Raw genomic sequence first — 25,780 nt, forward strand, 5'->3', positions numbered from 1 at the left:
TCACTATATATGAGAAACTTACAAATACAGTGAAAGATGGCTTAAAGCCCTAAGAACATGTAAGAGAAAGATAAGTAGGTAACATGAAAGAGAGAATGACTTTTGTTTATACCATATTTAGGACCTCGTATTTAGACCTCATATAAATACTCGGGGGACTTAAATGTAATTATGTAATAAAGGAATGGGCAAATATGTAATAAGTGAGGATTCCTTATTCTATAAAAGGGCCCCTCACCCTCATAATTAGGGGAGACTAATTCCTAAGGCTCCTCACCCCCTCTCAAAGCTCTCTCTCTCAGAGCTCTCTCTCCCTCAGATAAATAAATAACCAGTGTGGACGTAGCCCCAAACCTTGGGGTGAACCAACATACATCTTGTGTTATTTACATTTCATGTAGATTCACGGTCGGATCCAAGACCTCCGGTTTTGTGTATCAACATTTGGCGCCGTCTTTGGGAATCGACACAAAAAGTTATGTCGGTTCTCTTTCATTTTTTCACATCCGCCGTGAACATGCAGAAACCCAAGAACCTAGAAAACCTCACTATTTGGGCTTTTCCAGAAAACCCATTTTCCATATCTCTCTCTTATCTTTTTAGGCAACCATGCCTCTTACAGAGAGCTCAACTGTAGGAGCAAAGCACATGAAATGGAGAAGACACAGACCCCACTAGCAAACCTTCTTAGTGTGGTCAAGATCCGCTGAGCTGTAGTGGAGTCCAACCATGAGATGGGCTCATCCAGCAAAATGGGCCCCCTTCGTGAGAAACGTTGCAAACTTGCAATCTTTCAAACTTGTCTGTATCTGGGTACTCCCCAAACCGGCTTTTCGAGCTGGTCTTTGATCGGACCCAATACCTTTACGGATTCCGAGTAGAACGCCGACCACGTCAACCCCTCGATCTTCAACCCCGCTAAGCTCAACGCACAGTCTCACCTGGCAGCTGCAACTATCGAGCCCTATGAGTTTGGACCCGCTCTCGAGCCGCACTTCGTGTCCACTCAGAACATGGTACCACCGCCCGGGAACCTCCGGGGACCTTTGACCATCGTCGACGAGATGACCGGCAAAAGGTATCAGGTCCAGGTCTCTAACCTGCTCTCTCTCTATCTCTATCTCTTCAATTTCTCCATCTTCCTTAGGTTCGAAAAAGGGGATTCCAGAAAAGAATCAAATAAAAAACCCAGTGGACCTGCAAGAAAGTTATGTCGGGTCCGAGTTCCTGTTTGGCGATGACGACGTGGAGGGAGGCGTGCGGATCTCGCCGCACCAGTTCCTGGCGAGGTAGATGGCGAGAATGAGAATAACGTCATTCTCGGTGCACGAAGGCGTCAGGAGGACGTTGAAAAGAAGGGATCTCAGTCAGAATCGGAATCGAGTCGGGTTGGCTAGGATGCTCCACTTTTGGACTTTGCGTCTTCACGAAGCTGAACCTCAGAGCTAAAAGTTGCTCGCTTGCTTGTTTCTTCTTCTTCTCTTTATTCTCTAAACCCAGCAAACCCAGCTCCCTAAAACCCAAGCCAAAACCCTTTACCGTCACATTAACAACATCGGCGTCAATGAAATGGAGACCCGCCGCGCAGAGAAACCTACGAAACCAGTGGCCCAAGCTAGTTTCTCACAGACAGCAATGAGCATCTTCTTCCTCCGCCGCAAGGTCACATACCACAAGTCTCGTAAACGCCTTTCTCTCTCTAAATGATGAATCCATATCTCGCAAGAATGAGGTAAAGACGAACATCTTTGATTGGGCATCATATCTGCACATAACCTACTGTCGTTGTTATCGTAAACGCCTTCCTGCATATGTTGTTGGTATCCATATCTCAGACAACCTATTATGTTGTCGTTGGTTTCCCTCGGCTGCACCAGTTTCAGTACACCAGAAGAAAGCTTTGTGACTGCACAAAGTTCACCAGATGCACAAGATTCCGCAAGTTCAGCTTCCAAGCTTGCCTTTCTTTCTCAAATCACGACGAGCATAACCAGTACCAACCAGGGCGAGTTCTTTGCATTGACTCAATCAGTGACTTAGGAGATCAAGAAAAGCAAAAGATAATCATCATATTATCAATTCTATCATGATTGCTTTTGTCTAGCAGATGGAGAGACAGACACAGGTGCAGGAAAAGAAGAAAGCAAAAGCAGCAACAGAATAATAAAAGCAGAAAGCATGGCTACCCACTACTCAATTCAATAATATGTGATGTGTGAATAAAGCAACCCAATTTAAAAAGCAATACAACAAATTCCTCCATCTTCTTAGAAATTGATAAATTTAGGTTTCCAAATCCTAACTCCCGATCAGTTTTCAGTATGTCGTCAATATTTGATTTTTATGTTGTTAATATAAATTAATTTGTAATCAACATTTAATTTTGATTAGTTCTACAATTATAATTTAATTTCTAATTATTTTAATCAATTTTCGAAAAAAATAAAATCTATGGAAAAGGGTAATTCTCGATTTTGTTAACAAATTTGTTGGCGGGCTTTTTATTCAAAATAGTCCTTAAGATTGACATAACTCCTCACTTTGATCTCTGAAATTTACCATTAGATTGTCCGCCGTAAATTATTTTTAGTCTTTAGGTGAGAAATCTCCGTTAAATTAAGACCAAAATTTTGTACAAAAAAAGACTAAAATAATTGATAGCGGACAATCTCAAAACTATTGATTTTATATCTCAAAGAACTAAAATGAGAGTTACGAAAATATCAGTACCCTCAGCTGATAGCCGTCGTTGGTGACTCCACTCCACATAAACAGATAAACTCATCTTTCACATTTAAAACGCACCACCACCTACCACCCACCAACACCACCGCATTCGATTCGATTGTCAGTTTGTCAAATTGTCAATTTGTCACAGTGACAGTATTGTCCTGTCGCTCCACTCTGAATTTGCTGCAGCTGTTATTATTAAGCACGCACGTGCGACTTCAAATCTTCTGCGATTATCTTCATTTGATAAGATAGATAGTAGAGCAGAAACTTGAAGCTTGAGGGGACAGGCGGCGATTTTCCAATGGAGTCCACATTGTCCGCAGCGACGCCGACAACGGCAGCTCTCCTCGCCGTCTCCAAATCCCTCAACCGCCGACTGGAAAGGAGGACCTTTCTCAGTCAACGCCTCCCGAGTCGTCTTCTTGCTCGCAGGCACCTCACTTCGGTTCACACCAGCTACTACGGCTTTCAGGCTCCTAAACCTGATCCTTTCTCTTCCTCGTCTCTGAGAAGTGTCTGCGTCGCTGGCCCGCTCTTACGGCGCCGTTTAGAGTGCGTCGGTAGATCCGCTTCTTCTTTTGCCTCCGGCGGTGGAAATGGTGGCTTTGGCGGAGAGAGTGGCGGCAGCGGCGGTGACGGCGAGGGAGGTTCCGGTGGCGGCGATGCCAAGTCCAAGGTTGCTGCTGCTGGAGGCGATGAGGTTTCGGCGCTCTCCACTGATGTCATTGTTCTCGATGTTGGAGTACGAATACACTGATACGGAAACTCCTTTCTCTCTCTCTCTCCCTCCTCAGTCTGATTGATTGGTGATTTGCTTGGACAGGGAATGACATGTGGAGGATGTGCAGCCAGTGTGAAGCGAATTCTAGAAAATCAAGTAAGTTTAATTTCACTTTCTACCTCAAATTTACATGTATTTCGTTTGCTATCAAAGTTTCAAGTAAGTTTAATACCACCTATATATATGTGTATGTATATATGGCAGCCACAGGTATCGTCTGCGACTGTAAACCTCACAACTGAGACGGCAATTGTGTGGCCTGTGTCCGAAGCGAAGGCTACACCAAACTGGCAAAAGCAGTTAGGAGAGACACTTGCAAACCAATTGACCAGTTGCGGTTTCAAGTCTAACCTTCGCGGTAAGCATTTCACAATTGTTTCGCATTCAGCCTGTTACTTTTATTTATCGTTCTTATTAAAGTATGAATTCACCACTCCCAGACCCTGCTTAAAGCGGGAGCCTTGTGCACTGGTACGACCTTTATTAAAGTATGAATTCCATGGTTCTCAGTTAATGGAAAGTTGTATGTTTGGTTAATCCTTGTAATGGCTAGTCTTTTTAACTTTTCAAGGGCATTGCTTGTTCTTTGCTGTTTTTTCGGGATAACATTTGAAACTTGGTAATCAATGTTCATATTGATTTGGGACCTAAAGTTTGTTGATTATTTTCTTCGAGTGTGTTTTCGGTGTTACTTATACACGTATTAGGAAAAGTGTAATGAAACTGTTTCCTTAGAGTCCGTTTAGATTAACATTGCAAGAATCAGTGACAACTTAAACTTTTTCAGTTATTGAAAAACACCGAAGTGCTAATTTTTAATGCTAGACGTTCTTGAAATTCTTGATATATTAACATGATGTTGATTAAGATTAACTTATATTGGCAGACATTCAGTGGTGATTGTTCTGATGTTGGCTTTCAGAGTTTTTTTAGCACATTAGTTGATTGCGTTGGTATGAGGATATAGGCTGACATCATTAGATTTGTGGAGTTGCAAAATTAGGCCAGATAGGAAGCGGAAACTGGATTCATCAGGGGTCCTCTTTTAAGAAATTTTAAATTTTCTGTTGAGGAAGTAACAAGCAATCAATTCCTCAGTTCCAGTCTGCTGCTTAAGTGATTTGGAAATCGAATGGTCCTACCAAGGTTCATATTTTGGCTTGGATCATAGTTCATGGAAGCGAAAATACTTATGCTTTGGTACAAAGTAAATCACCATTTTTCCTGTCTCCTCGTTGGTGTATTTTGTGCAACAAGGAGGAAGTATTTGAAAATCATCTGTTTCCACATTGTCCATATGCATTGAGACCGGTGATGGTTAGTTAGGGTGGGGAAGCAAGAGTCCATTGGGTTATTCCTCATTCACCTTCAAATATTTTTGGTGAAAAGAGTATGTTTTGGTGGTGGAAAAAAAGGTGAGAATTTTGTGGAGTTGCACTGTGTTAGCTGTCTTTTGGGTAATTTGGTTGGCGAGAAATAGAAAAATCTTTGAGAACTATAGTGGGGATGTAAGAGAAAACTCTTCAGTCAGGTTCTGAGCATCATTTTTGGCTTCTGTTTCTCCAGCTTTTAGTGATCTATCATTTTCTATAGTTTTATTAGATTGGGTAGCTGCTGTAGGGTAGCTTTTCAAGTTGTAATTCAATGTGAGAGAGTACTTTAGTTTTGTTTTGAGGATTGTATCAGTTTGTTGGAGGACCTGTTGTCCACTATTAGTTTTCTTTTATTATGCTTTAGTTCTTTAATGAAATTTTGGTTCTCAAAGAGAAAAGGTTGCAAAAAGAAAAAACAAAGTCAGACAAAAGAGCATGAGAACCATCGATCTTGCTTGAAAGGGTTTCTTTTCTATCTCCGTTTGATTTCAAAGCCAGAAAGCTCTTTCTCTTTTCTTGGTACTCAAGCGTGCTCCTTTTACATCTAAAAAATTGTGATGCCGCGGAATTTGCTATATCCTTTTGAGAAGTTGAGGATCAAAGTTCTTTGGGAACTTTGGGTTCTACTGTTGTCATATTATTATAATTGCTTTTGAAGGTTGAAATCGATTCAGCTGCCATCCATCCGCAAAACAAGATGGACATAAACTGAGTGGGTTAGGTTTTGTCCTGCTTTGGAGATGATGATAGCACTCATAGCAGTTTACTGGGTCTGCTGAATACAACAGACTATTATCTATTTACTCCTTCGAGCGTTGTTTCTTCCAAGAGAAACCGTGAACCAGAATAGAAGAGCTTGCCCCACCCATGAGTAAATACTTCGTAGTAGCCTCATTAGACCGTACATCTTTCTTGGTATATCTAGATAATATTTAATATAATATTTATAATAATTATAAATTATATTTCTGGTTGTCCAATTAGAACTCTATAGCTTTAAAATAAAAGCATATATATATTCATTATTCGCCTGCTTAGGGTTTCCAAATGATTTATGTGAAGCTTTCTGGGTTTAGTGGCAGGTCAGGGAGCTACGGAAGGAGATATATCACCATAGAAGTGCAAAAGATTTCTTGTCATGCTGAATCATAGTAGTTTTTGGTACGTTCTCTGACTTTTGAATTCAATTTCAGCGGTGTGTATATGCGCACAATGTCTGTTTTATCAGATGTAACAAAAGAGGATTGAAAATCGTTATTGGTTCACGACTACTTGCTTACTTAGGCAGTCTCAACAAGCAGCTCATTGTGGTGGATAAGTTTGCGGAGCACTTCTGCTATGGAGCACCCATTTGTTCCAGAGGATTTTCGATTCCTCTTCTCCTCCCCGAGCTTAGCAATTCCTTAGTTGTCATTAGGACATTGAGGACTCCTGGCTTTCTGTAAGTTGGCTGTATTCCATGCATAAGATAGTTGAGAATTGGACTGATTGTTTGCCCATAGGCATAGGGTTGAAAGAGTCTTTCCATGGGGGGATGTTACCTTGATATATAAGTTTTGAGCAGCAATCCTACTCACGTGGAAATCAATTATTTGTGTTTTATAGCATTGATATATAATATGCATAAAATCGTATATCAAACCAATTGAACAAATGCGAAATTGCTAGCAGGTTGAATTGTTCGATGTATGATAAACACAAATCACGCAAGTAACATTTTGGTAAATAATACATCGTTGTTTAATACATAAGTGGTAGTGAAAGGGAATCAAATAACTTAAAATTTTGAGAAACAAAGCACGAGGTGAGAAAAAACATAGGTTATAGTAAAAACAACAAGAGAATATGCAAGTGATCCTCTACCACATTAGTTAAGAGAAGTGGTTGCCTTTGCACCACAGTGTAAGTTCGAACTCTGTCCATTCCCTAATCTGACATCTAATCTAACAAATCTATTGTTTGGCCAAAAAAAAAAAAAAACAAGAGAGTATCAAAAAAGGAAGCAGGTAATTAATTGATTCAGTTTCCTATAGATTAATGTCTATACAAAGTGATATGAATGAATGGCAATCAATTTGAAGTGGAAGGATGTCGTTATATATCACATTCACATAACTTTGACATCGGAATTACGGCACACTTTCCAGATGCATAACCGCAAATAAGTAACAAAACTTCGGCCATGCGACATCCTCAAACCAGCGGTGCACCAAAATGGCCAGCAATCGAATTCCAGAAGCTCGTGGTCACAAACTGCAGCAACGAACAAGTCCTGAGCCGCATGAAGAACCACTCATAACACCAGCTGCCTGTCACGACTCCGGTGTAAAGGTTAAAATTGGCCTTATTTTGGTAGCAAAATCGGCCTTCATACCATATATGTCATCCCAACCTGCATTAGATGCGAATGGGGCACACTCAAATTCGCAGTGCCCCTCCTGCAGTTCTTCCTCAAGAAAGCATAAAAGTAATTGATGATTAACTTCTTGATAAACCATGAATCTTTCCTGGCCCTAATATCCCCGTGACCAAGAAGATAAACAACCCCCGATTCTTTGGCCTTTCGTATAAACGATAGTTCCCTATCCATACTCTGCTCAGAGTCAAAAACTGTTGGATCTTCTGGAAGCACTGGCTTCACCTCTGATGTGCTTGCTTCTGATACAGGCTGCCGGCTCGTCTCCTTGTACTCAGCCAGAAGAGGAACACCAAGTGAGTAAACACTTCCATTGGGGGCTATAAGAACCCTCGAGACAGAGGTCTCATCTTCTGAGTCTGTATCACCATCATCCCCATCGCTCTCCAGTGACCGCTCCTGAGCTTCCCTACGTATGAATTTCTCAAGGCTCTCAATTAGTAGCTGTTCAAATGTTTGGTGATTTTCTTTACGAACATCCTTGTAGCCATACCTGTTGAAGTCATAACAGCAGATATAGAAGGTAACTAGACATGAAGGATGAAAAAGAAAACAAAGGAAAAAACACTTCAACTGCGAACATGAGTGATTTCCGCTTCATTTGTTGTCAGGCCTACGGTAAAATAATACATCTTACTAAGCATAAATATATCCTATGACGGGTTTCACCATTTGGCATCCTTGATATACATTATGGATCTAAACTTTGCACTAGATTATACAAAGACATCACTCTACTCTACCAAATCAGAAGTGTTACGCATGTTACCTGGCAATACAACGAAATATGTGGTAGTTTTTTGGACAGACACGCCGGAAAAGGAACCTTTCACTTTGAGGCACTACAGGAACTGGAACATACTTTATACAAACAAATATGATCATCGAATGGATTGCAGGAAGTGTGGTCAGAAAATGGCCAAAGATTGCTGGTATTCCCTTCACCAGCTCATTGTAAAGCAAACCAATGCCTGGAGCTCTAATTGTCCCAAGATTGCAACCCAATTCTCGCATCAGATCCATTGAAAGTTTTTGCTTGACTTCGGTTTCATACTTAAGCTTGCTTCCATAGTTCCAGATAGACATTATAACAAACATAATTATGGCAAAGACCAAAATAATCCAACTTCCATCTCCCACACTACACAAAACCGATGAGAAAAAGGTCAACTCCAACCCCAGGAAAATGATTAAGAAACTCAGCACGATGATTATGTTTATCTGCCATATAAGAAGCATAACGATTGTTACTAAAATGGTCGTCATCATCATCACTCCTAGCTCAGCAATGCCTGTAGTAAAAGAGGATAGTTATCAAAAAATTAAAAAACCGCATATAAATTGATTTATGTAAAACTAAAGCTCATACACGGAGATACAAGAAGATGTAACTAGTGGTAACTGTTGAAATAATTCATGACAGTGCCTGCATGTTATTTTTCAAGTGGGTAAAGCCAGATCGGTGGTTGATTTAGAGTTGGAACCAAAGAGATATTTGGAATGTCCTGTCAGGTAGATCTAACCTAAGAAAAAAAAGCATTGTAATGAGGTCAAGAACCTATTCACCACATACGAGCACATTTGAGAATTGCTTTTAAATGACTGTAACCGCTTTTAGAGAATATGTTTTTGCGTTCCAAGGGCACTTGAAGTGCTTCCTGCAAGAAGCACCAGACCAGCTATGTGCTACAAAGAGAAATCATTCCTTGACATTCAGATGTCTAATCCTAGGGCATGTAACAGAAAGAGCAAAGACTCCAAATATCTATTATTATCTTTAATCTAGAGAACTTTAACCACAAATTTTTTATTACAATGCCAATTTGTATATCTTTATGTATGTCTTGATGCTTCGCTGCCCAACATTCTGTGCCATAAAGCATTGCCGGCCTATAAAATTTTCCCTTGTTCTTTAGCGGCATACAACGGTCACACAACATGCTGGATGCACTCTTCCACTTCATCCATCTAGCTTGTATTCTGTGGTTGAGGTCTCCAACCAACTCTCCATTCTTTTGCAAAATAGATCCTAGGTAACGAAAAAGCGGTCCCTCTTTGGTACTTCCTGATCTCCAATCCTCACCCCTAACTCATTTGAGACTCTGTTTGCAATGAACTTGTACTCCATATACTCTGTCTTTGACCGACTTAGGCAAAGACCTTAAGATTCCAACACTTCTTTCCAAAGGTTAAGTTTCGCATTTACTCCTTCTTGAGTTTCATCTATCAACACTATATCGTTTGTGAAAAGCATACACGAAGGAATATCATCTTTAATATGTCCCGTTAACTCATCCATTACCAATGCAAAAAAGTAAGGACTTAAAGATGAGCCTTGATGTAACCCTACAATTATGGGGAAGCTTTCAGTTTGTCCTTCATAAGTTCTTACGGCAGTCCTTGCTCCATCATACATATCCTTTATAGCTTGGATATATGCTACTCGTACTCCTTTCTTCTCTAAAATCCTCTAAAGAATGTCTCTTGGGACCCTATCATACGATTTTTCCAAATCTATAAAGACCATGTGCAAATCCTTTTTCATATCTCTATATCTTTCATAACTATCTTATAAAAAAAAATAGATAAAAACAGAGAGAGGAAACGATATAGTGTTAGAGGAAACTATAAAGTGTTGACATAAAAATGAATAAAAAGGGAGAAAAATTAAATTCTTTAAACTAACAGGATTCCAACAAGGCATTTTGGTGCAACAGATGTTTTGCAGAAACCAAAAGACAATTGATTGATGAAGTTGTCTAGTAAACTGAGAACATTTGGTGAGGGGATCCCAAATTTTTTTACAGAGTTTGGTGAAAAGAAACCTGAACAGTTGTTTTTACGGAAAAGCTTACTTAGTATAGCTACAGGAAACCCAACTATAAAACCTAGAGTTTGTTAACAAACAAATAACAAAACTGAACAGATAACGAGACCATATGCTTTGAAACATGATGAGAATTACCATATGCATTTCCAATCTCATCAATGTTTGAAATAGTGCAGATAGCCACTAGGGAAACAAACAGCAGAAACCAATTTACGACAGGGATATAAATTTGCCCCATGAACTTCCGGGAGGTATGTATGATTTTAAGGCGAGGGAAACAACCAAGTGCCATTGATTGTTTTATGCATGAAAAAGTGGCCGTTGTCATTGCACGACTAGCAATCAATGCTGCAACATTAGCAATGAGCAACACAGGCCAGAAAACACCACCTGCAGACAATGAGAGAGTGATTTCTCCATAATTAAATTTCCATCTATAACATATGCTTGCAAATTGCAAAGGGACTTAAAACGAATTAACGATATATCATATATCTAAGAATTAGTGAAATAAGTATTGACTACTGACACTTTCGTAGAAAATCCTAACTGAATAATTTGCTTGAAAATCGATAAATGCACCAGTGAAGCTTACTTGGGATTGAAGAAAAGAAAGCTAGCTCAGCCCCATCTTGGTTCTCCATAAGGTAGGCGGCTTGACCCAAATAACCCAACATAAGGCAGGGCAAAACAAGAAAAACGAATGTAAGCTGAAAAGAACAAATACCCAGTAAATTACAGTTCTAGTAATCAGAAGGTAAACACCACACATTCTGACACTTCGATGTATCATATAAACAAAATGAATATTGAATAAAGACCAATTATTCTTCATTCTTTACCTGGACTGATCGTACAGAAAAATAGCAAAGATCCGCAAACATTGCCTCAGAACCTGATACATACAAGTACATCAGTAAAGAAAAGGAAAATATGTAGGTGATAACCAATAATATAGGTTCCCAGTTCATATAATATCAAACAAAATTGAACCCCATTTACATAAACCTTAACAGTTCTATCAATATTTCACCTCTTGTAGTGACTCTTAGTATCCCCCTTTGTAATTTCCATAATTCATGATTTAACATTTTCCAATAATACAATACCTAAATTGTGCAACCTCAGGTACACTCTAATCATGTCTTTTTTTTCTTTTTTCTGTTTCTTTTTTTCAGAAGAAAACAGAAAATGCAAGCTAGGGATTAGTTAGCAGTTTCTTTCCATTTTAAAATATTTTGTAAGCACACAATATTTCAATACGAAGGAACAGGACAATACTGAGGACAAGCCTAGCTAGAAGATGCTAGCTAAACAATTGAACAAAGACGGGAAAATACAAATATCCATGGCAGCAGACCAAAAAAAAACACTAGTGTCCAGAAGAATTCAAGTCGTAGGAACTAAACTGTGGATTTCTTTGACTAAAAATGGCATGTGAAAACGATTGTTTCAGAAGATATACTACCTAACTATCAGCTTTACTATATGAATCCAAAGACTTTCTAAGTTCTTCAAGCCTAACTCCAGTACGTGTCTAGCTTCAATTGTGAGGGGAGCAACCTAATCAGCCATATAAACCATGCTGCCACTAATTCCTTAAATCCTTTTTTCTATAAACTAAATCCCTTATTATACCTAGGCAATAGTTCAACCCCTTATACATATTTCTGCATAAACTTGTCTTAAAGGACCTTTTTTACTGACTGGATTACATTGCCAGGGAATCAGACATTAAGATATTTTGTATACTTTTCGGAAGAAAAAATTTAACATTATAGAAATTCATTCCAGATGAAATCCATGCACAAGCTAAAAGATGACAATACAACTCAATAAGAAAATGAAAAGTTAATTACAGAAAAGAGTGGAGCCAATTTAAAAATGGAATCAAGGTTGCAAAAATTTACAAAAAAGTAATGATAGCAACTCCCATGCATCCCCAAGGTCTAAGTTTTTTTCCAGACTGATTACCTGTTGCGCATAAAAGACAACCCCCAAGAGAATACCAAGCCTTAGTTGAGTTTCTCTCGAAGAAATAATAGATGTGAACAGGATTGAATGCCTTTAAGACACTGCTGTCATATTTAACAAGGTTGTAAATCCCAATCCCACCAAGGGAACAAAACCATATGAATAAGGCAGGGCCTACAGCCAGTCCAACTTTACTTGTCCCAAATTTCTGTACACTGAATAAAATAACAAGAAAGGTAACCGAAATCATCACCACTTCATCTGCATACAAATAGAAAAGGGAGGTAAATTAAAGTACGCTTTAATTGAAACAGCACAAGCAACTATCATATTTAGAACAAAGAAATAAAACGCATATGCAAATGGGTCTTAGTTCACTGCAATGTATAAAAAGCGTGAGGCGTGGGCAAGGCGTCCGAGGGATAGCCCAGTCTAGGTGTGAGGCGTGAGGCGTGAGGCAAAGCCTCACGGGACCTAAATTTTTTAATATATACACTGAGCGTACACATATATTACATTAAAAAAAAAAGATGATTATTAATCAATAATCACCCTAAGCACACACATATTATAAATACACATACACACACACATATATATATATATATTATATTATATATAAAAAATAGAGGATGAAAAGTACAATGAGCACACATATAACAATACACGCAGACAGCACACACATCCATTATATAAAAAAATAAAAATCAGAAAAAAGGTAGAGAGATGATAGTGCAAGGAAGAGGTATGAGGCAGTTAAAACCCTACCCAAAATTTGGGTTTGGGAGTAAAAAAACAAAAAAAAAACAAAAAAACAAAAAAAAAAACAAAAATCCTCTGAGACGTGCCTAGGTGGCTGCGGGCGGCGGCTTCCGCCGCCTTCCACCCACTCCCTCAAAACAGAGGCGGCAACCCTCAAGCCCAGCTTCACAGGGCACCTAGGGGCACCCTGAGGCGAGCCTTTTAAAACATTGGTTCACTGTCATGATTTTGGTTAGAGGAGATGGCTTGCACAATGTGGTGTTGTAGCATAGAACTTTAAATTTTGCAAATCTTCTAGTTCTTAATAAAATTAAAATTGATGGCAGTAGAATTAACTTTTTAGTATGATGCACTCCAACAGAATCATGACAGCTAAGACCCATTTTTGAGACATGGTCCACGGGATAAACAATACCTTGCTCAATTGCCTCTACTCCAACCTTTAGACCACCAACAGCTGATACTACTGCATTAAGAAAAAAAAAAAGCAATCACAAAGTAAACAAAACATAAAAAGCTTTAGACACACCCACTCTTCACGATTTAAAACAAGAACACTACATCTAAAACAGCTATGCAGCATTACCACATTTCATCACATCAATAATGGGTTGATAGTTGCAACTTGCAACAAGATAAAACAGAATAAGAATAGATGATGCAAATACCTGACATTGCTGGTGTAACAACCCCATCAGCTATCACCATAGCAGTACCAGCAAGCACTAACATCAGAAGAAGCTTTTTCAGAGTCAGTGAAGCCTCAAGCCTTTCCTTGATTTTTAAAGATCTTTCAAGTTCAGGAGATGGCACCTTTAGCCTGAAGCTCGATATCCGGGCATCTGACGGAAGCTGATTGGGAAGAAGACTGACCTTAGCATGTCGACAGATCAATGAATACAAAGCAAATGTACCACCTGGAAAAGTTAAATAACCATGAAATAGAAAATATGCGTTCAACTAAACATTTACGTTGTACTGCAATAACTGCATACATAATAGCTTTGTTTGTACTCTATGTGTATGTGTGTGTGTGTGTGTGTGTGTGTGAGAGAGAGAGAGAGAGAGAATACGACTTGATTTACCGAATCCAGCATACCTTCACCATCATCATTAGCCCAAAGAACCACCAGCACATACTTAAGCAACGGGATCAAGATTAACGTGTATAGGACCAGCGACATTGCTCCAATAACATCCTCATTTCCATTAATAGGTGCTTTGCTAAACATGACACTGAACGTATATAATGGACTTGTTCCAACATCACCAAAGACAACCCCAAGGGTCTGAAAAGCAATTATTATTTTCCTTCCAAGACTGAAATCCTGCAATAAAATATACATTATTAAGGAAACTTGGTTCAGGTCAATAAATAACTTCATATTTCCCATAGGTCAATCGTCATTTCATTTTCTAGTGTAAGTTAATCAAAACAATTTCTCTTAAATTAAGGTCAATAAAACAATCTTCCTCGCAACCAAGGTCAACACCCGTTCCTCTATATCTCTTTATTGACCTCTCCTTATAAAACAAAAATATTGAATGGCTCAATACAAATGTTATAAGTATTTTTTTTTGTCACCTAAAACAAATTACTCCTACATTATTATTAGAAATTCTAATCACAATACGCGTGCACATCAGCATAATTCAACAGTTGAGCCAAAAGAAAATTTCTAAATTATAAAAGAAAAGAATAAAGAAACACAGGCAAAGAAGTTTCAAATTTCATTTCGATGAACCATACCTATGTATAAATTCAAATTAGAAAACCTGAATACTTTCCTTATGAACTATATGGCAGACAATGAACTAAGGCAGACGATATACTTTAAGGAAAACTAATCTATTAATCCATATTTGAGAAAAATGCCACTTTCTCCCGTGGCCAAATATAAGGCAAGTTAACTACTTTTGTGAAGAAAATTTTGGAGTTACCATGAGTTGCCTAGGTATAGTTCATTGTGAAAGTTCAACATACTCGTTGGGTTATGATTACAACTTAAGTTTCTGAATATTACCATCGTCAAAACATGAAAATACCAAGTTGCTAAAAACCTAAAACTCAATGTTCTTCATATATGCACAAAGTAACAGATGATTTAAAAAGTAAATTAAACATAAGAACATAACTGAGGTTTCTTCTTGAAAATCACCGAGTAAAATTTCCTCCTGTCTCTAGTTGCTGCTATTGTAGGTCTTTTCCAATTCTAACTACTCTACTCCAATTAAGTAATGGTCCAAAGGGATTAGAAACATAAATAGTGAGAAAGGCAATCTATATTCAGCACTACATAAAAAATCTGCACATTATTTCCCCACATTATTTCCCAGAACAAAAAATGAAGCACACTATCAGCCTTCCAGCATTGAGAATATAAGAAATTGAGACTTTATTAAGCGAAAGCTCAATGAGTTACAGAAAGAACAGCATAAGAAATGCCCAGTGGTGGAAATGAGGTTCACCACCAATAAAAACCTATTCCAACAAAAACAAAAAACAAAAAACTTCGAAAACAAATATACAACTCCTATCTACCAGCAGCAACCCTACCAAAATCAATTGACTGCAGCACCCAATCCAAATGAAAAACGAAGAAATGGAAATCTCTGATACCGTCTCTACCATTGGACACAAGGAAGCCCAAAGCCTCACCCTACCCCATAAAAACTATCACCTCCTCTCCTAGAAGAATACCCAACTCAGCCCCACCTCCGCATGTGCCAGAGTCCAAGAGCTACTGGGCAATAAAGAAATAATATAATCAACATTTTCTAATCCATTATTGCACATAGAAAACTAATCTGGTCTCTTACACTAGAAATACCAAAATTTAATGACCCTATCCACTTATACATCTGTACTTTCTTACGTAACTCAGCCGTCCAAAGCAATTGAGATGGTTCAATAAAAGGTACCGTTTTTGGAGAAGAGTGGATTGAGCATGATTACATTGTCATAATTGCTTATCATTTGAAATTTGGAGTTGATGATTTATGACTTGTACTTCCTAATGGTGTATGTGATTGATGAATGAGCATTCTGTTTTATAAAAAAAAAAAAGTCATCAATCATCACAAATTCCAAACTTAGAAAGGTAAACGAGTATGCAATTTATGACAATGTAACTTATGTTCACTAAAAGCTGCCATTTTACATTAATGAATTTCCATACTCCTCTCTATAGTCTATACCCACCCACAACATCATGTAACTGCTCTGAAGTTCTGCTTAAAGATTCAAAATAATCCAACCTTAATGTTTACCACAATTGCAACATCCGTATTTACCACAATTACAATATCCGCTACTAATTTACCTTTACAAAGCCACTCATACCATGGTCATGAGCTCTTAGATAACATTCAGAATCTTCTTAATGAAACGGAAAGATCACATAATCCTAAAATTTAGATGAAGCGGAAAAAACACATAATCCTAAAATGTATATGGCATAGATGCTTAGGCAGTTTATTTTATTAGCACCGTATTCTACCAGAAATCAAGCTAGCCAAAGAGCACAAAGTAAAAATTAAACTCCACACTCTGAAAAGTGACAATTTCTTAACGTGGGTAGGAGATGCTAAACATGCCTCCTCAGAGCCTAAGCATCAACATGGTAAGACATTCATTAGAACTAAAATAATTATTAAAAACAGGGTTAATAAAACCAACAAATCCAGCTTCACGTGTACAGTAAATCGCGAATGTAACACGTCTATATACGCACCTGATAATTGTCCAATAACTGAATCTCCCAAAACGTAAACTAACTACAAAGCTACATAGGATGTATAATGTATGTATGTAGCACAACATGATAGGAAAGTAAGGTGGCTACAAGCATTGATCTACATCACACTAAGCAATGCTGAACGAGCGAGGCTACTCGACCGAATCCAGAAATGCAAGTCTTAAGCTCATGACAAAGTAAATAGTAAAAGTGAGAGATTGGGAGTTTGAAGCACCTCGTATTCGGTTCTGTGAGCGCCGGGGACCTCGAGCGCTTCGACGTCAAAGGAATCGACGCGAGGGCCAGTGCGAATCAAGGGCTGCTCGGCATTATCGTCCTCCTCTTCATCATCCTCCGAATCAAGAACCGTCCGATGCATCGCATCTTCCTCCGTATCCGCATCCTCGGAGTCGTCCTCGTCCTGAAAGACCCACCGCGACTCGATGGAGTCCATGGACGCCAGTCCGCCATTGATCTCGCCCCTGTCGGGACCTTCCTCCTCCTCCATCGATCAATGACAACAACTGTAGAGTGCGTGTAATTGTGAAGAGGGACTAGGATTGGGGAATGGTGGAGTGGAATTTTGTTGGGGAGGGTGTTTGGATGGGAGGAAAGTGATGGAAAATTGTAGGGTTTGGCATATGTGGAAAATTGGGGAAAATTGGAATGAAATTGTTGGGGGAATTTGGTTATTTTTTACTAAATATGGGGTTCAGCTTCAACATCTCAGATTCTTACGCTACAAGCTTTAAACTGGAGAATGTTAAATTGTGTATTAACATTCTTCGTACTGCTTGACAGTTGCTGTATGCATGTCCGGTCCAGATTCCAATGTATCCGGCCGGTCCAAACCGGTTAAGGTTTGTTTTCTTTTAGATTCGGGCCGCGTGAGGCCGGTCCAAGGAGCGACGTCCAAACCGGTAACTTTCATCATGAAATTTTTATAAATAATCAATTTCTTTTTTAAATGTTCAAATTTTCATATTATTTCGTTCATATTTCTCACTTGATAACTAGTGAACTTTTACAAAATATAAATTGTTGTAATATAATATGTGGATGGCCCACATGAATGATTTGTTACTATTCATCCAAAGAAAAATAAGATGAATTACTATTCATACACAGTATTTTCATTATTCATTTTAGGAAAGTTTGTAAAGTGAATAATGTTGATACAGTAATCTTTTGCCTATAAAATGAAAACATAGAGAGGAAAGAAAGAGGGGTGATAAAAGACTTGGCAAAGAAGAGAAACGGAAGGAAGAGAGAAGATAATAGAGAGAGTTATCTTTGTATTCCTATTATTTCAGATTATAAATGGAAAGCACCCATGCTGCCCCGAGGACATACTCCAGTCACACTGACTGTAGAGAAACCTAGTAAATATTGTGTCTTGTTTCATTTATTCCACTACACACACACCGCCAATTTTACAACATGTTATCAGCATGAGAAGTTCTCGTGTTAGTAGAAAGCACAACGCCATAATCTGGAAAAGCACTACATACCTCTCACCAGTGTCAAATGGAATCTCACAGATAAGAAAATCTTTTCATTTCATCTTCAAATCTTTGTAATATTAATTTTCTTGAAGCAACTATATATCTTGTTATATGACTTCCATTATTTGCATAATAAAATGTATGTCCATTTTGTCATCTATTTTTCGTCTCTGCCACTGTGCTAGAAGCGCCCCACCAAATTCCGGTGAGAATTGAAATTTACAACAATCTGTAGTTGTCATGAGATGAGAAAACATGTACCTAACATCTGGTTTCCAAAGATCCAGAAGAATCTCATCAGACTTGGAAACTCAAATCGTGTCGTTTTTTACGAATCTCGAGGACTTCCATGAATACTTAGTTGTCTAAGATGGTGATGGCAGGACTGACTCCACACAGGCCTTCCTTTCTTGTGCTTCCGTCAACCCCGCTGTCATCTATGTCCCTGCAAGGAGGCTTTTGCTTCACAGTGTCGTGTTCTCTAGGCCATACAAGAATGATGCCAGTCTTTGGTAGCCCATTGGATTGAATTAGATTTGTGCAACCTCCATAGCAACCCAGCTGGCCCTGGTTTGAGACTGGTGCTTCAGGTACCATGTGAAAAAAAGTTTGGAAATGTGTGGTTTTGGTTGCACCATAAGAAAAAATAATAATAATGTTGATAGTGGAAAGTTGATAGCACCACCACCATTTTGAAAAGAAGAAAGATAAATAATAAAAAAGGGGTCTAATACTTTTTGATTTATTTATGTGAATGGTGCTGAATTAGAGTCATTGTCACAATCTTTATTTACTTAAAAGCAATTTATTTACAATTGTTGGAATTACCGTCTATTGTTTTAATTTATTTATTGTACTTCATTTTGTTACGATAAGTATATACAAGACCCGAAGTTCCTTGATCAGATTAGAACCTGCAGTTTCTTGATTCTCATTATATAAAATGATTGGACTCGAAGTTCTTTCATATAAAAAGATCGGACATGAAGTTCCTTGATGAGTATCGTAATTTTGAAGTGCATGCCACAACTTAATTGTAATAAAGGACATAAGAGGCTCAGTCCACAGATTATTAAATAAGAACCACAAGTTCCTTGCATCATGTAAATGATGATATAATCCATGTATATTTTTTAGAGAGTTTACATCTCAAAATTTTGATGATTATTGCATGTCACTGGGCATTGATGTTGAACATCATGTCCCTCATATCCATACTCAAAATGGTTTAGCAGAAGCATTTATTAAGCTGATGAAATTGATTACATGTGCTTTGCTCATGTAAACAAAATTGCCAAGTTTTCTACATAGAGACATGCCATTTTACATGATGCATTAATAATTCGGTTGAGACCTGTTACCAACCATCAATACTTCTCAGTACAACTCGTGTTTGGGCACCAGCCAAACATTACACATTTGCGAGTTTTTGGTTGTGTTATCTATGTGCCTATTGCACTGCCACAACGTACTAAAATGAGGCATCATTGCAGATTGAGAATTTATGTTGGTTTTGACTCACCACCTATAAAAATTGATGTCCTTGTTGGACAAAACCAATGTGGCAGCAAATGATTTATCTGTTACACGCCTGAAGCGTGGCAGACCCTCAGACTTAAAAGATTCAGTCATTCGAAAGAAGAAGAATATGACACTATTGAACCATTGCATTCTCGAAGCATAATTGTTGCATGCTTGAAGCATGACAGTCGTTGAATGGATACACGTCCCAGAAAGGACAATCCACGAACATGGGAATGTTGATGTCTCATGCATAGAGCATGATAGTAATTCTCCGACGGTTCGATCTAATCAATGTCGAAGCCTTTCCCCATAACCTGGCTGAGCTCCACCACGTCCCCTCTCTTGAGCCTGCACAGAAGCTCCGCTATGGACCCTGCCAAGCTCTTCACCAAAAATCAAACATGCCTTTTGCAGACGCCAACGATGGAGGTGACGCGATGGTTGAAAACGAGGGCTTCAATTCGTTAGGGACGCGAAGCTTGAGGTATTGGTCGGCTCGCGTGTGGAACGAAGTGAGGTCGGGGGCATTGGACAGGTCGACGTGGACGTGGAAGAGCGACTCTGCTGATCTTGTGATGCAATGGACAGCTCTATCTCAGAGAGAGGGGTCGGGGACCAGAGCGCGGTGTCTTGGCGTACGGCGGCAACAACACTGGCATCGAAGTTTTAGGTGGTGGGGGTTGAAGACTTCGAGAGAGCTGCGAGAGTCTCTTGGGAATGGCGGGATGAGGGAGGCGGGTGGCGTTGTGTCTGAGAATTGTTCGTCTTCCATCTCCTACCCCCAATATATATTGAGCTTCTGGTATCTTTCTTTATAGACTGGAAATTGGTTGGCAGCAGCTAAAACAACAAAGGCAGGCATAGAAGCAGAAGCAGTAGTAGATCTAGGAGCCCTTCATCCAACCCGTATAGCTCGATCAACAATGCTTCTTGTATGTTTCTGTCGTACTAGATAAAAAGTAAGATTTTAATAATTTTGCACTGGGAAAGCTTTGGGTTGTTTGGGTTGTTTGGGTTTTTGTAAATTCACGGTGGAGATGAAAAATTGAAAGAGAACCGACATAGCTTTTCGTGTCGTTTCCCACAGACGACACCAAATGTTGATGCACAAAACCGGAGGTCTTGGAACAACGTAAATCCGACCGTGAATCTGCAAGTAATGTAAATAACACAAGATGTATCGTGGTTCACCCCAAGGTTTGGGTTACGTCCACACTGAATATGTATTTATCCGAAAGGTGAGGGAGAGAATGTGAGAGCCTCTAAGAGTGAGGCTTTGAGAGGGGGTGAGGAGCCTTAGGAATTGGTCTTCCCTAATTGTGAGGGTTATGAGTCCTTTTATAGAATAAGGGCTCCTCACTTATTACATATTTGCCCCTTCCTTTATTACATAATTACATTTGAGTCCCCCGAGTATTTATACGAGATCTAAATACGGAGACCCTAAGTATGGTACAAACAATATGAATTTCAGATTTTTTTAATATGTTTTGTTTGGTTTAATGGTGTTTGCAATGGTGGTTCTTTCTAATTTAAGCTAAAATTATATAAAGCACCGTTTTCTAGGTTTGTGTGTGTGTGTGTGTGTATTTACCCACACATATATGTATGTATATGTTTTTACTAGATCTAATATATGGCTTTTTTATTATTTGTTCTTGTTCGTATATTTCCTTATTCACAAAACCCACATTTATAAATTTGATTTTTTTTTTGGGAAAATTTGTGATGGGTTACTTTGTAGTGGATGGGTTTTTGTTTAAATGTGAAGCAAATTATCAATTTTTGGTTCTGAAATCTCAAGAATTTTGCAATTTTTATTATGGTAGATGGCACTGGTGACAATTGCCAGAAGAAGAAAGAGGTTGGATTAAATACGGTATTTGAGTGACGCAAACATACTTTTAACATGGAGAAGATGAAATGTTTAACAGGAATAACATGAATATTTGGTTGAAATTGAAGTTGAAGCAACTAAAATATTTTGTTATATATCATGGATTTTTTTTTTAAAAAAAAAATATCCTGCTTCTTAGTCCGAATATGCACAAAACGATTCACTAAGTTAGTTTAGCTTAGTCTAATCTAAGGCTGTCCAGCTTAATCCTTAAAGCTAGTCCAGTCTGAAATAGTCCAGTGCAACAAACGCACCCTTAAAGTTTTATTATTTTACTTATTTGATCGAATCCTTATCAGTTTCAGTATTTATAGTTTTGATCACTATCTTGTCTAGTAACTAGCCTTAAAATTTCCCAAAGGTGTTGGTTCCGTGTAGTGCTCGTGATTGCTATTTGGTGGATGATTGTAGAAGATTTTCCTCCTTATTTTCTTAATGGTGTTTGTTCTTAACGTTTTCATGAAATCTACACAACTATTGTAGCTGCTGTAGCTTTGATTCTTAGAGCTAAGGTCATGACTTATTTATCAACCAAGATATTTGTCAAATGTAATAAACAAATAGAGGGAAATTAGTCACTTTAAACATGTTTGACATTTGGCTAATCAACTGGCAAGTGTATGCCGGTTGACTTGCATTGCAAAAATTGATTATTAGCAAGTGAAATTAATCGTAGTAGAGAAAAGTTGTCACGTTTAACATTAGGCATAAACCCTATCATAATAAATTATTAACTGTGAAAGTAACTGTTATCAGGAGTCGAAGAATGTACCATAAACATGTTTAAGCCTATATCTCAGCAATCCATCTGCGACACATCAACTATGTTAACAAGTGATTTCAACTTGATCATTATGTGTATATCTTTCAAGAGTAGGGAATGAGTGTAGACGTAGAAGGATAAGGTTGGTGATGGTGAGACTAACCATATTAAGCTACTAACTAGTAATTAGAGCTTAAAGAGTTAAATGCTTTGTTCTACCTCATATTGTGAGTACTCATGAGTATCATGTCCTTGTAAAGTTTGTCATAACATATTTTTTTCATTCTGTTGAAGATGTTTATCTTCATATGTTGAATTCCGGTATGGATATGAATTATGATTCATGGATATATCATGGGGAACTAATCCATCAAGTGCAAGGACAAACTTCAGGATTTATGATTGACGAGCCGACTAGTAATCCTAATGGCAACATGATCAATATGATTAAGGATGCATTTCAAATATTGGATGATAACGATGATGATCAAGATACATTGTGGAGTGGTGAGGTGACTAATGCTCATAGGGTAGATTTTAATAATTATGAGAAGTTGCTTTGTGGAGCTCAAATGGAACTATACCCTGGATGCAATGAATATATAGTTTTGACCTACGTTGTGGAATTAATTCACAACAAAGTTGACAATCATATGACTGACATGGCAGTTGATAAGATGTTAGTAATGATGATGTGTCTCTAACCCAACCACGTTCCTAAATCATTTTATGAGTGCAAGAAGACATTGAGAAGCCTTGGATTAGGGTATGAAAATATTCATGCTTGTAACTACGACTGTGCATTGTTTTATAAAGAACATGAAAAGAAAGATAGATGTCCAGTGTGTAAGGAGCCAAGATATAAGGCTAGTGCTTGTGAGCAAAGAAAGAAAGTTCTGAGAAAAGTATTGCGGTATTTTCCACTTAAACCAAGGTTGCAAAGGTTGTTCATGTCAAGACATACGAGCAAAGACATGAGGTGACACAAGGATAAAATAGTCAATAATGTGAACATAATGAGGCATCTAGCAAACTATTGCTTGGAAAAAGTTTGACAAAATGTACCTTGATTTTGCTCGAGACCCACAAAATGTTAGATTAGGCCTTGTAATTGATGGGTTAATCCTTTTTCGGATATGAGCAAGTCTTATAGTATGTGGCTAGTTGTTTTGTTTCCGTATAATTTGCCCCATGGAAATGTATGAAAAAGTCATTCTCTTTTCTCACCTTGTTAATTCCTAGACCTAATGCATCTGGAAATGAGATTGATGTATATTTGCGTCTATTAATAAATGAGCTTAAAGAATTATGGGAAAATGGCGTTCAAACTTATGATAAGATGGCTACATGTACTTTTAATTTGCGTGCAGCTGTGATATGGACCATCAATGATTTTCTTGCTTATGGAAATTTATCAAGTTGGAGCACTCACGGTAAGTTAACATGTTCAATATGTAATGAGGATGGATCGTACACTAAGCTGAGAATTAAGTATTGTCATATTGAACACTGTCGCTATTTACCTATGAATCATTTATGGCGAAATAATACTGCACTCTTTAATGGTCATCGAGGGATGAGAAATAGTCTGAGAGATTTCTCAGGCGAAAACATACTTGACCAATTAGATTATATTGTTCCTCGCATGTTTGGTAAGCATTGTGGTAATAAAGACAAGAAGAGGAAGTGGAATGCTGAAGAATTAAACTGGACAAGGAATAATATTTTATTCGAGTTGGAGTATTGGTTGAATTTGAAGATTAGGCATAATCTTGATGTCATGCACATTGAGAAGAACATATTTGATATTTTGATTGAGACATTGTTGAATACGGAGAAATCAAAGGACACACTCAATGCGAGGATGAATTTAAAAGACATGAATATTAGGGAAAGTTTGCAATTGGAATTAAATGAAAATAATAAATTTAATAAGCCACTAGCTCATTATGTATTCAAGTCTTCTAAGCGTAAAGATTTTTTTGCAATGGATGCAATCAATTAAATTTCCTGATGGTTATACATTTAGTATTTCACGAAATGTGCATGTAAATGAAGGAAAAGTTCTGGGTTTGAAGAACCATGATTGTCATGTGATGATGCAACATGTACTTCCTGTGGGTATTCAGAAACATTTGAAAATGCAGATATATGAACCAATTGTTGAGTTGTCAAACTTCTTCCAACAAATATGTACAAAGACAGTTACTGTTGTTGATCTTGATAAGTTGGAAGAAGACATTGTGCTCATATTGTGCAAACTAGACAAAAATCTTCCCGCTTGCTTTCTTCGTTCCCATGGTTCATTTAACTGTGCATTTGCCACGAGAAGCTAAATTAGCAGGACCAGTTGGATATCGCATGTATAATTTAGAAAGGTATTGTGTCATCATGTTTGCTTTAGTTTAATTTAGTTTGTTTTTCTATATAGTAACAATACTTTAACTTTTAGATTGTTAGGTACGTACAAGAAATATGTTCGTAACAAAGCTCGATCTGAAGGCTCTATTGTGGAAACGCACGTGACATACAAATCTTCAACATTTTGCTCCATGTATCTATGTGATGTTGAGACGGAATTCACCCGACCAGAAAGAAACAATGATAGTGATGATACTAATGCACTCCTTTCAGTTTTTGCTCAGAAAGCACGTCTAATTGGAGGTTATGTAATAGTTGATCTTTCGAGGAAAGATATAGAAGTGGCTTATTGGTATATCTTAGACAATTGTGACGAAATTGAAGACTTCAAAAAGTATGTAATTTTAATAGTTCAAGATTCACTTATGATATTTGTAATTCAATTATTTTAACTAATATTTTTTTATATTCATGTAGTGAGCATATCCAACTTTTGAAAAGAGAAAATCATGCTAATGTAGAACAGAGGCATAAACAGTTGTTTTCATAATGGTTTAGGCAGCAAGTCAGGTCATTATATTTTCAAGAACCTCGATTGGTAGGTAAAGAAAATTTTTCATTGGCCCAAGGTCCTAATCGACACACTATCCAATACATAGAGTGTATTGTGGAACGACATACGATATTTGATCACACTTGTTGATCAAAACCGCACAACACAGAATAGTGGGGTAATGACATATGGATCACATAATGGTGAACCGTGTAACTTTTATGGCAGCTTAGTTAATGTCATTAAAGTTCAATTTACAAGAGGTTTTAAGGTAATTCTTTCCAAATGTCATTGGTATAATACGGATACCAATGGAAAAAAGATCATTCAGGATTTTCATCTTACATCGGTGAATGTAAACAATAAGTGGTATGATAGTGACCCATATGTGTTAGCTACACAAACACAACAAGTATTTTATATTGACGATTTAAAGTTGGGTCATTCTTGAAAAGTTGTGCAAAATATTTAGGGAACTTTAACGAAAAGCACCCGGTACTGTTCACTTTAACGAAAAACCACATTTTTACACTAAAAAGTCAATCCTGGTACTATTCACTTTACCCTTTAT

The 25,780-nt window shown here is 37.8% G+C and overlaps 2 protein-coding genes across 9 annotated transcripts; one reads left to right on the top strand and one right to left on the bottom strand.

Moving 5' to 3' along the window:
• Positions 1–2,795: 2,795 nt before the first annotated feature.
• LOC126585713 (copper-transporting ATPase PAA1, chloroplastic-like) lies at positions 2,796–6,454 on the top strand. 7 transcript variants are annotated; one of them, XM_050250205.1, is made up of 5 exons: positions 2,801–3,475; positions 3,557–3,610; positions 3,719–3,872; positions 5,970–6,048; positions 6,116–6,454. In XM_050250205.1, exons 1-4 carry the CDS (start codon positions 3,035–3,037, stop codon positions 6,002–6,004), a joined length of 684 nt encoding a protein of 227 aa, XP_050106162.1. In that variant the 5' UTR covers positions 2,801–3,034; the 3' UTR covers positions 6,005–6,048; positions 6,116–6,454. The 7 variants fall into 7 exon arrangements, with proteins under 7 accessions (XP_050106157.1, XP_050106162.1, XP_050106163.1 ...); XM_050250206.1 differs by having other exon boundaries at positions 6,176–6,454; XM_050250204.1 differs by having other exon boundaries at positions 2,802–3,475; positions 6,172–6,454.
• A 421-nt stretch (positions 6,455–6,875) lies between these two features.
• LOC126585701 (potassium transporter 7-like) lies at positions 6,876–17,390 on the bottom strand. 2 transcript variants are annotated; one of them, XM_050250185.1, is made up of 10 exons: positions 16,842–17,389; positions 13,969–14,197; positions 13,538–13,786; positions 13,285–13,335; positions 12,108–12,368; positions 10,976–11,028; positions 10,729–10,843; positions 10,269–10,523; positions 8,073–8,595; positions 6,876–7,796 (listed from the first exon to the last, which is right to left on the bottom strand). In XM_050250185.1, exons 1-10 carry the CDS (start codon positions 17,112–17,114, stop codon positions 7,256–7,258), a joined length of 2,550 nt encoding a protein of 849 aa, XP_050106142.1. In that variant the 5' UTR covers positions 17,115–17,389; the 3' UTR covers positions 6,876–7,255. The 2 variants fall into 2 exon arrangements, with proteins under 2 accessions (XP_050106142.1, XP_050106143.1); XM_050250186.1 differs by lacking the exon at positions 10,269–10,523 and having other exon boundaries at positions 16,842–17,390.
• Between the last annotated feature and the right edge of the window lie 8,390 nt (positions 17,391–25,780).

The sequence above is a fragment of the Malus sylvestris genome, chromosome 10 (genome assembly GCF_916048215.2).
Source record: "Malus sylvestris chromosome 10, drMalSylv7.2, whole genome shotgun sequence".
In the NCBI taxonomy this organism is placed as follows: Eukaryota; Viridiplantae; Streptophyta; class Magnoliopsida; order Rosales; family Rosaceae; genus Malus; species Malus sylvestris.

Coding starts and splice junctions, on each gene's coding strand:
- LOC126585713 (XM_050250200.1), top strand. CDS start 3,035: ATGGAGTCCACATTGTCCGCAGCGACGCCGACAACGGCAGCTCTCCTC. Junction 3,476..3,556: donor TCATTGTTCTCGATGTTGGA/GTACGAATACAC, acceptor TTGCTTGGACAG/GGAATGACATGTGGAGGATG. Junction 3,611..3,718: donor AGCGAATTCTAGAAAATCAA/GTAAGTTTAATT, acceptor TATATATGGCAG/CCACAGGTATCGTCTGCGAC.
- LOC126585701 (XM_050250185.1), bottom strand. CDS start 17,114: ATGGAGGAGGAGGAAGGTCCCGACAGGGGCGAGATCAATGGCGGACTG. Junction 10,524..10,728: donor TTTCTTTTCTTCAATCCCAA/GTAAGCTTCACT, acceptor CATTGTCTGCAG/GTGGTGTTTTCTGGCCTGTG. Junction 8,596..10,268: donor TGAGATTGGAAATGCATATG/GTAATTCTCATC, acceptor CTTTTACTACAG/GCATTGCTGAGCTAGGAGTG.